This window comes from Corvus brachyrhynchos, unplaced genomic scaffold, assembly GCF_000691975.1.
Source record: "Corvus brachyrhynchos isolate BGI_N302 unplaced genomic scaffold, ASM69197v1 scaffold146, whole genome shotgun sequence".
Taxonomy (NCBI): domain Eukaryota; kingdom Metazoa; phylum Chordata; class Aves; order Passeriformes; family Corvidae; genus Corvus; species Corvus brachyrhynchos.
This window is the reverse complement of record NW_008238960.1, coordinates 534658-552399: the sequence shown is the minus strand read 5'-3', so window position 1 is coordinate 552399 and position 17742 is coordinate 534658. Positions and strand designations below refer to the sequence as shown.

Genomic DNA, 17742 nt, shown 5'->3' with positions numbered 1-17742 from the left:
ATTCCTGCTCTCATTGGTCAGTCGTTTTACCAAACACGTGAGGATCATTGAACCTGGATTTGTGTTCATCATTTCGTACCTGTCCTACCTCACAGCAGAGATGCTTTCTCTTTCTGCTATCTTAGCGTAAGTCTCCTTTTATTACTGCCTATGAAGGGGATGAGAAGGGAATATGGTTTTTAAAAACATTGAAAGGAAAACCTAACTTATATGGGAACCACTATAGAATACGACACTCATTAAGTTTATGGTGGATAATACTATGTCCACACTGCACTATAGTGTGCAAATACTGTCATTCAGCCTTGAAAAGGAATGCAAGTTTTCCAGTATCTGCTGTGCAACATGATTCTTTCCTCTCTGTTACTAATAATACTTCAAACTTAGCAGTTGTCCATTTCTACTGACAACTCTCCCTATAATTTGTAACTAAAGCAATATTTTTCTAAGGCACCATGTGAATGTCACTATTGTCTGTTCTCTCGCTCAGTCTTGGCTGGCCATTAAGGTTTGCCTAAATGTTGCCTGTTTTGCCTTGAGTACCTCTGTGGTCTTTTTTCTCTTAGTATCCATCAATTCCTGGTACACCTTTCTTCTCAGTTTTGCTTGTCATGTTTGTAGATGTTTGTATTCAAGGTCTGAAAATCTTTCTGCAAACAGATCATTAGTTTAAGATAATGTCTAATGGAAACGAGATTTAAAACTTTGCATTGAAAGCAGTATGGTAATCTGAAGAGAATTAAAGTCTGTTATGTTCTAATGAAATGCTGTCTTCAGGCCTCTTGAGGTCATATCAGCATGTATGTTCGAGATATGCTTTTTACCTAGGGTAGACTCCATAAGTGCTCCTGAGTGTATCTTTTCTTAGGAATTAATGGTGGGGTTTTATCCCTTTGTGACAGACAGATGGAAATAATATTTAATGCTGCAACAGATATTTTCGGAACAATTGCTTCTTTTTCTAGGATAACCTTCTGTGGCATTTGCTGTCAGAAATATGTCAAGGCTAACATATCTGAACAGTCTTCAACAACTGTAAGATATACCATGAAAATGATGGCCAGTGGAGCAGAAACTATTATCTTCATGTTCCTGGGTATTTCAGCTGTGGATCCAGCTATCTGGACTTGGAATACAGCTTTTATTCTGTTGACTCTGGTCTTCATCTCAGTATATAGAGTTATTGGTAAGGGGGTGAACTTCCTGTTCTTTCATTGTACTGCTGTTGCAATCACATATTCTTAAGCCCTCTCCCCACAAAAATATTTGGAGTTCTAGGTTTGCTTCTTTTAAAACATTCTATTTGTTTTTGTTGAATTTATTGCTGGGTTTGGGTTAGAGTAGTGGAGTAAGCTCTACAGTAAGTTCCATCATATGCTGAAAACATAGCAGGATTTAATTTTTGATGATGTGTGAGGTTATGAGTAGCCCAGCAGTTAACATGGATCATTCAGTGGCTAACCTTTGTTGACCCAGCAAATGGTATTGGCAAAATCTCCCAGTAAAATGGACTTTGTTCTTTAACTTGCAGCCTAACAAAAGATGTGACTCCTGTCAGCCATATCTTTCCTTCAGCTCTTTCAATTTGGCACTAAAGAGATTGTCTTAAGCTAATGTTATGGTTGACTCGAGGTTTTAGACACACAATGATATCAGACCATACATAATTACACTGCAGGTTCTCTGGCTTAAGAAATAATTCTCAGGGACTGATGAAAATCTGAGTAAATAAGTCTGTGGCAGGTAGGGATCACCTATTGCCAATTCATAGGGTTTATATAAGTTTGCAAACATTTCAAAATACCAACTGTGATTTGCCCAGCTACATAATTCTGATGTAGTTTTGCTAAAATCACAAAAAAGGTGTAGAATGAAGTACTTGTAGAGAGTAACACATATGGCGATTTGGTGTATGTACATACACCTGGGAGTAAGTTAAACTAGTCTATTTGTCTGTTTGTCTCTACTTATATTCAAATAACAGGTCACGCACCTATCTAGCTGGCAGTTTTCCTAGATTCTGTGTTCTTATTCTGTCTAGAAGCTCCTGAGCTGAATTAAGTGCCTAGCTCCTTGTCCTCCTTTTCTAAACAGTCTGCAAGGATTGTTCATTTAGCTGCCTCTCAGTAACTGCTAATGTGCCTGAGGTGTTTAAAAGAGTTTTCCATGTCTTGTCTTTGACACTTTTTTTTTTTTGGAAGGAGTGGTTAATAATCCTGTAATAGACGTGATCAAGTAAATAGTAAATATTCAGCAATAACAGTAAGCACCCACTAAAGTAACTGATCTTAGAAATTGACAAATTACTTAATACCTGATGATATTGGGCCTTACATAATTGCAGCTCTCATACCTTGGAGGAGTCAGATTGGTGGCATTTCCAAGGTCCACTCCAGAGGAGGCCGTTCTTACAGTGACAAGACACTCTTCTCTTGGCACAAGTTTGAAGTTCTCTAAAAAGAGAAGTATCTGTTTTGTACTGGTTAACAGCCCTGGCCTGCTGCAGTGGCACACACATGCTGTGCCAGTTGCAGGAGTGGTGAAGCTGTTTTCCCTCTCTATGCTGGGAGTTCTGGGATACATTGAGACAGCTAGAGCTTTAGATCTCCTGCAGCAGACAGCATCTCACCTGTAGGTCTGAAGACAGTGACATAACTAGACAACCTTTCATAAGTCAATGACTTAAATGTCATTTTCATTGATTTGCAAAGGGTACCACACAAACTCCCAAAATCAGTGCTGTTTCAACCTGTTTCTGTTAACTGACCCTGTGCATATCACTGGTTACAGTGCTGGAAAATCTATTCTTTCTCGACGAATTTTGAAGGTCAGCACATGGCAGAACTTTCCCTGGAGTGCCTGTGCCGGAGGGCATCACTCTCAGAAAAGCTGCTGGCTCACAGAAGCAGCTTCACCTAATTCCTTTGGCTCGATGTAATGAGAAGGCACAAAGTGGGCAACATAGTGATTGAGAGGGGGAAGTAGATGCTGTAGATTGGCATAAAGGCAGTCTGGTGGCACCATTTCTGTTACACACAGTCGGGATATTGACGTTCCATAAGGTTATTTCTAGACATGCTGACATTTGCTTGTTACAGGTGTCATTATACAGACGTGGATTCTTAACCGCTACAGAACTGTCCAGTTGGAGATAATAGACCAGGTGGTGATGTCTTATGGTGGACTACGTGGAGCCGTTGCTTTTGCTCTTGTTGCACTTCTGGATAAGGACAAAGTGAAAGAGAGAAACCTGTTCGTCAGCACAACTATTATTGTTGTGTTTTTTACTGTTATTTTCCAGGTAACTTAACTTCTTAAGCACGCTTTTTTCAAGGAGAAGGAGTCCCCCAAAAGTACTGAATGCTTAAAGCAGTTCTCAGCTGAAGGTTGCATATTGATTCACTGAACCGAAAGCATAATTGAATTTGTAATTTTAGTAACAAAGATCCTATTTTATGTTTTCATATGGGACCACATGGGGCAAAACACAATTTCCTCTGTGCTAAAAATTGTTCAGTCTTAGCTGCTTGGTATTAATAGTGCCAAGTTAATATCTGATTAAACATCCTTCACCTCATGTGAATAACTATAGGGAACAGTGCTTTTAATGGGCAGATACAGTCATTAAGCCGATCTACCTGAGCCTCAGTCCTTGTTTTAAAATATAGCAGTAAGCAGTGGGACAAGAAAGTATTTAACATCCAAACAAAATAGCATTTTCTGGATGAAAACCAGTAATTTATATGAAAATATGTCAATAGACACCAGCTTGCAATTTTTTCTGAAATGTGTTACAGGAAGCTTAATTGTGTTCACAAACTCCTGAAACGTGGGGAAAATACCCCATTCAATGGCATAGGAAATACTTCTACTCTTCCACTACCTTATTTTTCCTATAGATTATATATTTTTCCACTGTTGTCTTTTCAAACCTTTGTAACAGAAGCTGAGGGTACTGCATTATTTTATTTTCTAGAAGGAATAAAAATCAACTGAGAAAGTATGAGAACCACCATATAACACACAAATATGCTTTATTTCTGTTTCACTGGCTGAAGGAAAGTCTAAGAAAACTTCCAAGTATTTATTGTCATGTTTCAATCCTTAGGGACTGACTATCAAACCTTTGGTACAGTGGCTGAAAGTGAAGAAAACTGAACACAGAGAACCAAAACTGAATGAGAAACTTCATGGCAGAGTAAGATATTTTAAAAAAAACCCCATGATATCTTTTGGATTTTTAGAGCACCTTAAGAGAAAACAAAAATGTTAGTGAAAATGTATTTTTTTGGATGGGAGCGGGCTATCAAATTTCAAGAGCAAAATCCTTCAAACATTTCAAAAGTTATTGTTAAGTTGCTGTTTGGTTTGAGTCCTGTGAGAGGGTATTCATATGAAAGATCTGGTCTTTTACTTGAGAATTCAATGGGGCTGGGAGTCCTGGGGAAGAGCACAAATGGAATATGCTTCTTTCTCTTCATCTAAAAGAAGAGAATGATTGATGAATGCTAGGGCAAAGCATGTCCAAGTAAACTTATTTTTTCCTTCTTAAAAACTGTTAATTTTTGGAAAAGGTATGAAAGCAGGTTTTGTAGCCTGCTTTCAAGAAAGATAGATAGTTCGATAGATAGATATCAAGAAAGATAGTTCGTTGCCCAGTACAGAATAATTATAAAATGAAATTGCAGATTAATGACAACAGTTTTAATTCAGTGTGAATGTTGTGTGTCCCTGGATTTCTTTACCCTTTTAGAATATTTTGAAACAAAGTCTCTTCTAATTCACTTTCACACCACATTATAAAGTTTTCATTCAGTAAAAGAACACATAAATTTTCAATATAAATATAGGTTAAAGGATGGAAGACTATATGACATTACGGAGTCATCAAGGTTGGAAGAGACCTTCAAGAACATCTAGTCCAACCATCAATCCAGCACCACCATAGTCAGCCCTAAACCCTATCCCCAAGTGCCACATCCAGACAGCTCTTGACTTCCAGAGACAGTGACTCCACCACCTCCCTGGGCAGCTTATTCCAGAGCCTACCACTCTTTCAGTGAAAACTTTTTTTATGATTATCTAATCTGAACCTCCCCTGGCACAACTGAGGGTCATTTCTTCTTTTCCTTTCACTTGAGACATGGCAGATGAGAGTGACCCCCACTTTACTCCTTCCAGGTAGTCATAGAGAGTGATAAGGTCTCCCCTGAGCCTCCTTTTCTTCAGGCTTAACAACCTCAGCTCCCCCAGCTGCTCCTCACAGGACTTGTGTCCCAGACCCTTTGCCAGCTTCATTGCCCTTTTCTGGACATGCTCCAGCGCCTCAATGTCCTTTCTGAAGTGAGGGGCCCAGAACTGGACACAGGACTAGAGATAAGGCATCACCAGCGCCAAATATCAGCCAAGTTGTTCCAAACCTAGCATCTGTATATTCTGCAGTAATCATTCAGAGTGAAATGTTAATAACCATCCACAGAAAAAGGCCAAACTGTACCTGCAGTTGCCTTGGTTTGAATCAAGAATTATAAGCTTCCAGATTTCGATCAGCCATCTAATATACTCAGTATGAAATTTTGCCCTGGTTATTAAAAGAATGGTGCCTACTTTTACTCTGAGGGGAGTATGAACTCCTGAAACATCTAAAAAGAATCACTGGGGAAATTGTTCAACTGAAATAATCACCTACACTAATAGTGGCAGATGTGCTTCATAGGGCAGAAATGGATGGTAAAATGAGTCCCTAAAAAGTTTTAAAATTGAATGTTAAAATGGAAGTTTATAGTACCTTCTCCTTGAGACACTTGTAGTTCAAGACTTAGTGAATTTATAAAGAACTGGTTAGAAAGTTCAGGACCTTTGAAGAAAAGCTTATAGTAGCTGGTACTTCTGTAAATGGGAAAAAAATTTTTTTAACAGCCATAAAATTATTCTGCATAGTTACCTGGTCTAACTTGAAATAAATTGAGCTATTTTCTAATTATGCTTTTTTATTTCTGTAAAGATATTAATTCCACTCTCACTTTCCTAGGCCTTTGATCATATTCTTTCTGCTATAGAGGACATTTCTGGACAAATAGGGCATCATTATCTGAGAGACAAGTAAGTAGTAACTAATTTGTAATCTCTAAATACTGCTAGGAAATATTATCTGTATATTGTAACTTTTTAAGCCTGTGACCTTAGGGAAAGCAAGGATGTTAAATGTAGTTTAAGAGGTTACATACTGAAAATACTGGAAATACAGCAAATGTCAAAGCAGTGTATTTTTGTCCCCTTACACAACTAGAATCTTTACTTTCTCTCCCACAGTTCAGATTATTCCTTTTCAGGTGCCTCAGTTCACATACAGGGGTGTTCTCCCAAGATTAGAGAATTGACTATTTGCACAAGTTTTCACCTAGAACATTAATGTTGGTTTTTCTTTGTAATACTACATTTCATGAACACTATTTATGTGTGGAGGCACTGAAAAACCTCACGTACAAATATGCTAGCTGTTTATCCTATTTCTACAAGGATGTGTTCAACAACTCTCAAAGTGATGGCAGAGGGTGCTTTGAAATTACTCTGACAGTTTCAGCCTGTTAGCCTGAAACCAATAATGAACCCTCCCCTCTGTTTGTAGTTGATTCATCTTGAGAGAAGCAGAATTACTCAGTTGAAAGATACACCATTTCCTTTAAAGTACATGTGAAGAGTTACCCCTGTGATGGGCACACTTCCATACCTAGATGAATAAATGGGGAAAAAAGGACATTAAATCTGGACATCCTTAAGAGTGTTCTTTGAAGTTAGGCCATTCTCTCCCTGGAGTTAGGTCATTTCATAGGTGCAGACAGTCACAGTTTTGACCTGCTAACCTCTTGCTGGCTCAACATGCCAATTCCAATCCAAAAGTCATGTGGTTGTGTTAGCTTTCTGCAGAGCACTCCCCTAACCCTTTCTTAGAAGCTGAGTCTATTAGCTTAAGTTTAGCATTATACTCATGCAATACAATACAACTCCTAGGCTGGAGCTAGCTCATACTGGAGCTCAAGTAGAATTCCTCACCTGCATCCAGTTATAGAGACAACCTACTTCCTTTCCTTTTGCTCTTCGTTCATTTATGCAGTGAAGAATTTTCCTGAGGCACTCCACACAGAACATCTTCTTTCTTTTGGTCTAAGTTTGTAGTTTAATTTTGGGGAATAAATTTGAGTAGGCTATATATAATACAGGTGAATACATCTTGTGTTTTGATATATTGCCTCAAAGATGGAGCTATATTTTTAAAGTGGCAGATTAGTGTGTGACTTCTTGCATGTCAGACAGTAATCCCCTTGAGTAAGAACAGAAGGAGTAGCTTACTGTAGATTCATGGTTGAGTGTGTGGTTTGATGACTAATGTATTTTGAATGAGACCATCTTAAGCCTGCTTTTTGGACTCTATGTACATGAAAGTGCTGCTTCCATAAGGAAATGGCAGCCCCTAGCATCCTCACTGATGGGTTGAGATGTGGCAGCCTGAATTACAGCCTGCTGGTCAGCTGTTCTGGCTAGAGAAGAGGAATAGTGATCAATTATGTGAATAATATTTAATACAAAAGGGTTTAAGCAATTTGAATCAAAAATTGTAAACTCAAAATGGCCATTGGGCAAGATGGATAAAGTCACTCTGAGCAATAGTCTCCAGAGCTGCCTCATGCCCTTCAGACGAAGTGTCAAGGAAGTTAGAAGAAAGTACAACAGCCTTTATCTTCTGAACCCTAAACGTGACAGGGCAGATACCCTACTATCAGACAATCTTGGAAGTGTAATTCATTGAAAATACACATGGCTACTATCCCTCAGAGCAGAGAACATCAGTGGCATGAATAAGGCCCTCTCGTAGAACTTCTGGAAGGGCACCGCTACTCTGAACTCATTTTCTGGTCTGGCTCCTACAATAGAGCTGGGGAAAAGAAGATCACTTTCCCAAGGAGGGACAAAAATTAAATATAATCAGAAGTGGAAAAAAAAGGTAGCATGATCTCCCAAAGTATAAAATGTGTGGCTGACTCTGAAATGGGATACTGTAATCATAGCACTCTTGCAGTAGTGTTGGGTAAGTGAACTGATTAAATGCTTTGTGACAGCTGCGTAAGTCTGTACCAGGCTTTTCCTTAACTTTCTTTATGCTAATTGAAAAGCTTCAAGACACAAATCCCTTGCATTCCTCTGTTCACCATCTTTTTCAAAGTGTTTAGCTCAAAAAATATCATTTATGCTAAATTAAAAATGCTTTGAAACTAAAATTGCTTGTTGCCATTAACACAGTTTGTTTAAATTATCAGGTGGTCCAATTTTGATAGGAAATTCCTCAGAAAAATACTGATGAGAAGGTCTGCCCAAAAATCAAGAGACCAAATCCTTAATGTTTTCCATGAGCTCAACTTGAAGGATGCAATTAGCTATGTTGCTGAGGTACTTATGAACACTTGTTGACATATTATAGCATCATTTGGAATTTGATTTTTTAAAATTTATAATATAACCTAAAGTTGATATATTGCAGGAGATGCCTATAGGAAAACTATTTCCATCTCTGCTCTGCTTTTTTTTTTTTAAATGTGTTTTGAGTGTCAGTATTGCCTGTTTGAGAACTACTCTCCGTATTGTGCCTGATTGCAAAATACTAGCATATTGTACTTAATGTCAGTGTACATTTCTGTTGGATTTTACTGAAGATCTTTGCTTCTATATTCATTACATGAAAAGGATACTGGAATTCTGGAGGGACGCTGTCTTTCTAAATGTGTCAACAGAGTCTGGCTCCTGCAGGGTAGTGGTTCTATGTGATGATGAATCTGATTTGAGGAAGCTCTCTTCCAAATGATGTGCATATGTGGCCAAAGTATGGGACTGCTAATCTCAGTCTGCCAGATCATTGGAACACACACACACACACAAAAAAAAAAAGGGAATGTAACTTTAATTCAGTGGAATCATAACCCCCACAATTCAATAATTAGGGTTAAATATACTACAAATATCAAATGCAATTAAAGAATTGTAAAGTTAGGGAAACATCAGACTTGCAACAGGAGAAATTTTGAAAGGAGAAGGGAAGAAAGTTTCTGACTTTCTGCAGGAGTACCATTCCCAGACCAGAGTAGTGTTGCCACATTTTATAAGAATTCCTAATTTTTTCAGTAGGAAACTAGTCACCTTAGTTCAAACGGCCACAAATGTGCAGTATTGATACAGTGTAAAGAATAGATTTAAATGGAATAATTTTAGAAGTGATCTTTGAAATTATAATCTATCCATGCCCATAATCTTGAGTTGAACTAATCTTCACAGGTGATATATCAGTTAATTTCTTTAATTTAAATAAAAAACTATTACTATGATTTATACTACTACTACTACTACTACTACTACTACTGGTAAGATTTTTTTTCTTTTTTTGAAAATGAGCTACAGCCAGGCAGTCTTCTTCCAAGAAAACATAAAATTTTGGAGATTGAATTCAGAAACAAGATGAAATTCAGAAATTATGTTAGTATGAAAGATGGAGAATAGTTCACAAGACAAACAAATTCTTCCTTTTGAGATTTTTTTAAATTATCCATTTGGTTTTCAGACCATCTGAGCTCAAGAACTAATTTTCTTTCTTGTGATACTTTCTGGGTCACACCTCAGAGGAAGAAAGTTGGATAATGACTTTGATGCGGATGACCATGAAACTCATGTTCAGATTCATTGCTGAATCTGTTCAGTAGATTTGTTACAGTGTTTCTTCTCTTTAACAGATGCAAAGGTCTTTATAGGTCACTAACACATGCAGATTTAGGATCAGAATTTTTATCCAACAGTATCTTTGATCCCATATAGTAAAGACAGATTACGTTAGATTATTAATTTTTTAGGAGATGAAACACAAGGGAACTGCCTTTTGTTACCTTAGTCCAAATGCTATTTGTGTATATTGTTTCTTGCAGATAAATTCTATTGTGCAGATGTGTACTGATCTGATAATAATAGACAAAGAAATTGAAAATCTCCAAGTTCTACAGAAATTTTGTAACATATTTTCTTCCAGCAGAAATTAATTATGAGTTGTGAATCCTAAAGTCATTTCACCATTCTCACTTTAATATTTGGTTCAGTGACACACTGCTTTAACAACTTTTTCTTCACTTCTCAAATATATCTTTGAACTAAATAGCTATGAATTACAAGCTGACATTGAAATTGAAGATATTTCTTCCAGGACAAGTAAAGACCTGCCTCTCCCAGCTACTCACTCTCTTCTTACTTGCAAGAAACTGAGGAGTTTAAAAATGATTTTATATCTTTTTCTTTGTTCAGCTCTGCTGTTATGCTGAATCTGTACAATAAATAGGAGTTGAGAGAGTTCAGTCTCAATCTAAGTAAAATCTTTACAGTTCAGAAGGGAGAACCTCAGCCAAGAAAAATGAAAATAATCCAGAGCAACTGAACAGAAGTGACTTAAAATACTCATGGTTCATAACTTGTTCTGGCTAAAATTCCTTCACTGATGATATTGTATGATGTATGTATAAAACATTCAACTTGATTTGAAAAGAAAGTCAGGTTCACTTAAGAAAATGGATTGGGACGATGTTCTTCCAGAATTCAATTCTATAAATCTCAAGTTTTCTGCCTGCAGAGGCCAGAGTATATTTCTTAAGCCCATTGGTAGCCCACATACTGTGATACATATGTGGGCTACCACAGCAAAAGAAAGCATTTATTTGGTTTGTTCCACGAATATGAAAATGTAAAGGGAACACAGTACAGTTAAAGTTGGAGAAATGTAGATAAAATCTCTCTTCTGCAAGGGAGATGATTTTCTTGATTATAACTGTTTTAAATGTAGACACCTGCTATGTGATTTCTCTCTGCTGTGATTCAAAACCATAGATGGTTTCAGCCTGTGTAACCACAATGTCACTCAACAGACACTTTTTAGCTAAACAGGAGATTACTTAAGGTGTATCTCAATTTTTTTTTGTAAAACTGAGTTTTTCCAGCAGTTCACTTCTGTGACACTAGTTTTAGAACGGAAAGAAAATCTCATCTCTTCAATATCTCATCTTGCCATGCTACAACCTCTTTCTAATAGTCTTGTAGACTTCTATCACCACTTAATATTTGCTGCTTCCAGTCTGGTAGAGAACAGAAAACTTAGTGTTGTGTCTGAAAATGCTTCTGATAGTGTAGTGATGTGTTGATACGTGAACATCTGTATGTATATCCCTATGGACTTGGCTTGCAACATTGTACAAAGTAAAATTGCAAATCTATTGAGGCACAAGAAATCATTCACCTTTTCAAAATCAATTTATAAGACTGCAATAGGTTTTCTTGTTGCTTTGTTTGTTGGGATAATGGCACTCAACGTAAAGAAACCATAAAACCAAAAAATGGTTTTTATCTGTTACAACTCCTCCAATGCTTCTTGTTCCATTTGCATAAATACAGTCTCACAAATTACCTGTATTCTGATACACATTTTGCCCTAGGTGTTTACAGCTGTAATATGTCTTGTTTCTTTCCATGACCAGGGAGAACGTAGAGGTTCACTGGCATTTATTCGTTCTCCAAGTACAGACAACATGGTAAATGTGGATTTCAGCACTCCACTCCCGAGCACTGTGGAAAGCTCTGTCTCCTATTTACTGTAAGTAATGTGGACTGACGGGGTGGTATACGAGAGGAAATCGAAACACTGCTAAAAAACTGAAGAATGCAAATTACAGGGGCTTCAGTCACTATTTTTTGAACTTTAATTAATAGTTTCTCCCACAGAAAATGGGTATATATGGATTTATATAGTTGTATTTTACACACAATTTTTTTCAGTAAAGGCTGGTAAGATGAAGCAGACATCCACATTAGAGTTGTTTCATTTGCCTTTGGTTCACCCACTATTATATATAGGGCTAGATGCTATTTCTGTGTCTGCTCCAGAAAAAGTAAGGAGAGAGGCAAGGAAAATAATTGCCCCTTCTTTAACTTTTTGATGAATCTGTCACTGAACAGACCATGTGTCATGTAAACTGTAAAATTAATTAATACTACATCCCCCGGAAAGACAAAAACCAATAATCTTTTCACATTTCCCATAAGGCATTTGCTCACTCATTGTCATTTAGCCAGTTCTTAGTCTTCCTTTTTTTTCTTTTTAAACTTCATCTTCTCTTCTCCATTTCATTCCTTGTCTTCCTGTTTTTTTTTCCTTCCTCTTCAGCAATCACTGATTTTAAAAACCACTGCTTGTGTTTTTCTTCAGGAGAGAAAAAGCTGGACCGGTTTGCCTTGACATGCAAGCTTTAGAGCAGAGGAGGAAAAGTATCCGGGACACAGAAGATACCCTCGCTCATCACACCCTACAACAGTACCTGTATAAGCCCAGGCAGGAGGTGAGTGCAAAAGGCTAGCATTGGACTGTTTTCCAATCTAAAACTAGGAGGAAATAGGAACCAAAGCTTGCGAGTGAAACTCAGAAGGAGAGAACCCACTGCAAAATCCACACGCTTGAGGAAGACAGGCTCTTTGTGTGACTTCTCATTTAAAAACATGCCTTTTTAGAAGAACTAGTACCTTTGAAATCACTGGGGCCAGTGGAATGCAGAACTGTGTCCAGCAAAGGTTCTGATCAGGATTAAATGAACTGAAGTGATTGAGACACATATAGGGAGAGGCTTACTTTGAATAACAGTCCACTCTTACTCACTTAAAATTCCTGGACTTGTTTAATGAAGAAGAAAAAAAATAGGAGTTTCATTAATGCCTTCAGAGTAGTCTTTAGTTCATTCTTTCTTATGGAGTTGTTTACATTTTCATGACACTGATTGAATGCATTGATTCAGGGCTTTCATTTGTATTTCTAAATAAATGAATATTGTCTTCCCTTCCTGGCCACAGCACAAACACCTGTACAGTCGACATGAGATCATGCACAGTGAAGATGACAAACAAGACAAGGAGATTTTCCATAGGACAATGAGGAAACGCTTAGAATCTTTCAAGAGTACCAAACTAGGAATAAACCATTCCAAGAAGCTCAATAAAATCCACAAACGAGACCGGGGCCAAAAAAGGGTAAAATACTTTCACAAGGAGCCAGATGTAGCCACCTATTATGCAAACTTATGGGTGGGAAGGGCAGGGAGGACTCTGAAGGGTCCTATGGTCCTGCATTTATCTCTATCCTATAAAACTTCATGAACTTAGAGGACCTAAGCAAGAAGAGGTTAAACTAGGAGGTAACTCAAGGGGCTTCTTCTCACATTCTGCACTTCTCTATGCTTTGGGACTCTTCTTCTGGGTGAGAGACTTCTGATCACTCGAAAAACAACAGACCCTGAACCATGCTACAATGCTCTGGGGAGATTTTGTAGGATAGAGGTAGCAGGGTAGCTCTACAGCATGGAGCATTCAACCAAATTTGTATGAAACTAAGAGGGAACATACAGCATAAAAAGAGCCAAAATTTCTTTTTTTCACCCTGTACACACTACAAGTGTAGGTGGGAAACTAGTGGCATCCATATTGAGTCTCAAGCAAAGATTACAATGGATTTCAGGGTTATTCTGCTGGACTCATCATTTCAAAGGGTGTCACTGCCATTGCTATCTGATGACATTAGCATTTTTGGTCACTGTTTGCTTTCTTTTCAGAGAAACAGCAGTGTCATACCAAATGGAAACATTCCTTCAGAAAATCCAGTACAAGATTTTACTTTGAAGGAAAAAGGTAAAAAGACTCTTAGACCGTTTTCATTAACTGAATTTTACCAGCTACATTGCCAGTAAAGTATCACTAAAAGATTTTGTGATATGCAACAGCAAATCTGATAGTAAAAAGGTACTTTACTTCTAGTCATAGTTCAGAACTCAGAGTGGTGATCTGCTTCATGCTTAAGTGCAGTGTTTAGAAGTTGTTTTTTTAGGAATCTGGATGAAAAACAAAATTTTAATTGGCTTTTTTGCTCACATTTTTAAAATATATTTAAATTCTGTGAACAAAACAATGCAGTGGCTACAATATAAATGAACTTTCAGTTTCTGTTTGGATAAGATACACGGAGCTGCTAACTTTTTTTCATCATGGCAGGATATGTCTACCTAGAACACCAGCCATATAAAATTCAGTAGGTGAGATGACATTCTTATCTGAGTTAAAGTCCACTGTTTTCGAAGGGTCTGAATCAGAGGTGAGGCTAAGCAAGCATGATATAACTCAAGGAGGGCGTAGCTTTGGAAGGAAGCCATAGTCAGGTCAGTTCTAGCACCGCTTCACCCTTCATGAACGGATCTATCACATGGGTTAGGCTTGGAAGTATAATTGGAAGTTGATCAGCCTAGGGACTACCCCTAGCAAAAGTTGGTTTTGCATATAAAGCTCCTAATTCTTTCTTGTCTTAGCCATTTTTTGGCATTGATGTCAGGCGTGGCAAGATGTGATGGGTGCTAAGATGTTTGTTATACAATTATAAAATAATACATGTTGCTTCAAAACTGAAATGTGGTTAAATGCCACTGAACTAACTTTGATTTATGTTTATGCCTGCAACTCCTTGACCTCAAAGACACCTCAAATAAAATAGAGAGGGATTTATCTTTTCGCAGTAGCTCCAAGCAAACATATTTTTCCTTATGTATCTTCCTTGAATCATTTACCGTTATTTTTGTTTGACTGAGAGGGACAGTACAGGCTGGCTCCCCAAGTGTAAGATTCTAGAACTACTTTGCATGGGAAGAGCTTTCCAAATACTTATTAGTAGGTCATTCAATATTGTCTTATTAAAGAACTCTGCATAGAGATGTTATCATCTACTTAAAATCAAAAAAGTTTAATTGGAAGACAGTCTTCCAATTAAAAGTGGTTTAGCAGCTATTGCAAAACTTATTCTACTGCAGTAAAAGCAGCAGTGACCTCATTAAGTTTGAAATTAGTCATGACTAATGCTGACCTGTGTCAAGTGATGAAAATCCTTGTTAAAGATATATTTTTGATAACGATGCCAGGATCAAACCAGCATGTAATAGCATTTTCTATTAGAACTGATACAAATCTCTAATCAAATTGCACTTCCTTTTTTTTAATTTTCTTTTTTCCCCTCCAGATTTGGAGTTTTCTGAATCAGAAGAAAATAATGATTATGAGACTTTGCATCTAGGCAAAGGAGTTGATTTCCTGGCTAATGTGACGAAACAAAATTTCACAGATACTCCTGCTGGTAAAAATATTTATTACCTACAAAGGTTTTTTTTTTTCCCTCAAATATTGCAAAATCTACTAGAAATGCTGATGAGTTAGCCTGGGGTTTTTGTTTGTTTGATTGAGTGATTTTATGTGTTCTATCTGAAAATACATTGGCTTAATATTAATGTTAACATAAAGATTTTTGGATATCTGGAGGTATGGAGAGCATCACATTTGAAACTGATAGAAGTTGTGAACATGACTACCTAAACCAGTTTTAAAGCCACTAAGCATTTTTAGCAACAGAAAATGTTATTTTAGAACTGTCTTATCTCAGAAGACCAGTCAACACTAGTCCTTCGGAATTGTTTTTCACTTGCACTGGAACTTCATTGTGATAAATTTTGTTCTTCTTTTTTCAGGCAAGATCTCTCCTTTTATATTGACACCCCCTTCAGATCCTTACAGGCTTATAAAAGTCACTGAAAAGGGCAGATTTACAGCATTTCTGGAGCACTCAATGCCCTTGATTTCCAGCCCTGAAAGGCTCCAAAATTTTAGATTGGAAGCTTATAACTATATATAACAGAAAGCACATCATACCATTTATGGAGTTATAAAATTTAGTATTTCTCTTCAGCACTTCTGTGTTTAAATTTTTCAGCATGCCACTGTACGCTTCATGTGTAACTTGAGGCCTACAGCGAAGAAATACATGTCTGTACTCTTGAGGCAGACACCCTGAAATGCATTTTACACGTGACACTGTTTCATGACAAATTCTATGTCTGAGTATGTATAAAGACACCCAGAAATAAGTGGATGGCAAGATGCAAAATATTTATGTAAAAGCTCATCAAACTTGATAACTGTATGAACAGGCTCCTGTATCTTACTTTTGACTATCTTGTGGCCTGCCATAGCTACCTCAAACTCATCTGTTTATGGAATGGTGAAGGTTTTTTTTCATTTTTTTCCCATCTCTTATTTCTTTTTTATGGATTTGATTTGAATTTTCTGCAGTGATTTCATGTTGTGCTTTTTTTTTTGCTTAACATTTATGGACTGATTACTTCTTTTATTCATTTTATTTTTTGTCTCCAGATATCCCTAACATAATTGCATGTTCAATGTGACCTCCAATTTTTCTCTTTAATTGAAATCCAATATATATCTAGCAATAACCAAGGTATACGTGTGTGTAATGGTCTGTGTATTGACTTAGTCACATCCATACCGGCGTGTATCTGCCCATTTTTTCCACCAACAGCCCTTCTCCTTCTCTTGCTGTATTATCAAGAAATTATTTTGATTACTTTTATTTGTCACTCATAATTTTTTTTTTTTAGGAATTGATAACCCAGTATTTTCAGCTGATGATGACCAAAGCATCTACATGAAGTTCTCACCATGGTTATCTGGTGAAGATACTGTAGTACCATCTCAAAGGGCCCGAGTGCAGCTCCCATATTCTCCAAACAACTTCAGACGGCTCACTCCAATCCGGCTCAGCAATAAATCAACAGATTCCTTCCTGCTAGCAGATGGCCCAGAGGACCGACCCAGATCTTTTCTCCCAGAATCAACACATATGTAATATTTTAAAACATATTATCACCTTTATTTTTTAACCAGACTTCTTATCAATCCTGAGAAGTAAACTTATTTTTCTGTTTTTTCTTCTTTCAGAACTTCTCTTCCCTTCCTGATTTCTTTGTACAACTAAACATCTTTTATTTCCCTCCAATTTGATTAACAAAACATCTTTCTATTTTCCTTCTGCAGAAGAGCTGTTCAACTATTTCAATGCCTTGCTACTTTTACAGCAGATAAGAGTCCTTCTTTTTGTTTTCACTTGAAAAATATAAATGCCAAGAAAATAGTATTCCAACTACCAGAATATTGGGCATATGTTTTCAAGAGGCTTCAGGTTTCCTGGTTAGTCAGTCCTAGATGATAAAATTGGTACCTGAATTCCCTAAAAGGAATAAAATTTTTTGACTCTATTGCTAAGAAGCCTTGAGTTAGTTTTGAACATTTGTCCAGGTTATTTATCCAGTGTCCAGGAAGCAAAAATGCCCCACTGCTACAACTACTCAGTGACACTACTGATGTACCAGTAAATTACATAATAAAGGAGTTTAAAATTAATCATGTTTACTAAAGTGCATCAGAGTGTCTTTGTGGGGATAATTGCACAACAGTATTGTGGAGGAAATTAGAGCTTTATCCTTAAACTGTGAATTTATTTTAATCCATACTTAATCTTGAAACTAGAAAAAGGCATAGCTTTCTGATGCAGTAAATATCTTGTTGCTTCTAATGTATTAGAGGCTTAAAATTAAATTGACTCTGGGTTTAAATGAATATTGCAGTTGCCCTTTAACTTTTGCTGTGTGTAAATTTTCCACACCATAAAATCAGCCTTCCATAATCAAGTCAGTCAGTGCTTCAAACGAGGTGGGTCAGGTCCACAGTTCAGATACTATGATTGAATAGAACACAGGGCACTGCAGGGATTGTGCAATGAAACACGAAAGT

The 17742-nt window shown here is 37.1% G+C and overlaps 1 protein-coding gene across 1 annotated transcript in view; it reads left to right on the top strand.

Annotated features, from left to right (window-relative positions):
• The window catches only part of SLC9A3 (solute carrier family 9 member A3), a 50430-nt gene extending 33632 nt beyond the window's left edge, over window positions 1-16798 (top strand). The window contains 12 exon segments of the mRNA XM_008637111.2: window positions 2-126; window positions 966-1186; window positions 3099-3301; window positions 4109-4198; window positions 6032-6102; window positions 8316-8445; window positions 11556-11671; window positions 12284-12413; window positions 12919-13095; window positions 13674-13749; window positions 15122-15235; window positions 16551-16798. Coding sequence (XP_008635333.1) covers window positions 2-126; window positions 966-1186; window positions 3099-3301; window positions 4109-4198; window positions 6032-6102; window positions 8316-8445; window positions 11556-11671; window positions 12284-12413; window positions 12919-13095; window positions 13674-13749; window positions 15122-15235; window positions 16551-16798 — 1701 coding nt within the window.
• The last annotated feature ends 944 nt before the right edge of the window (window positions 16799-17742 follow it).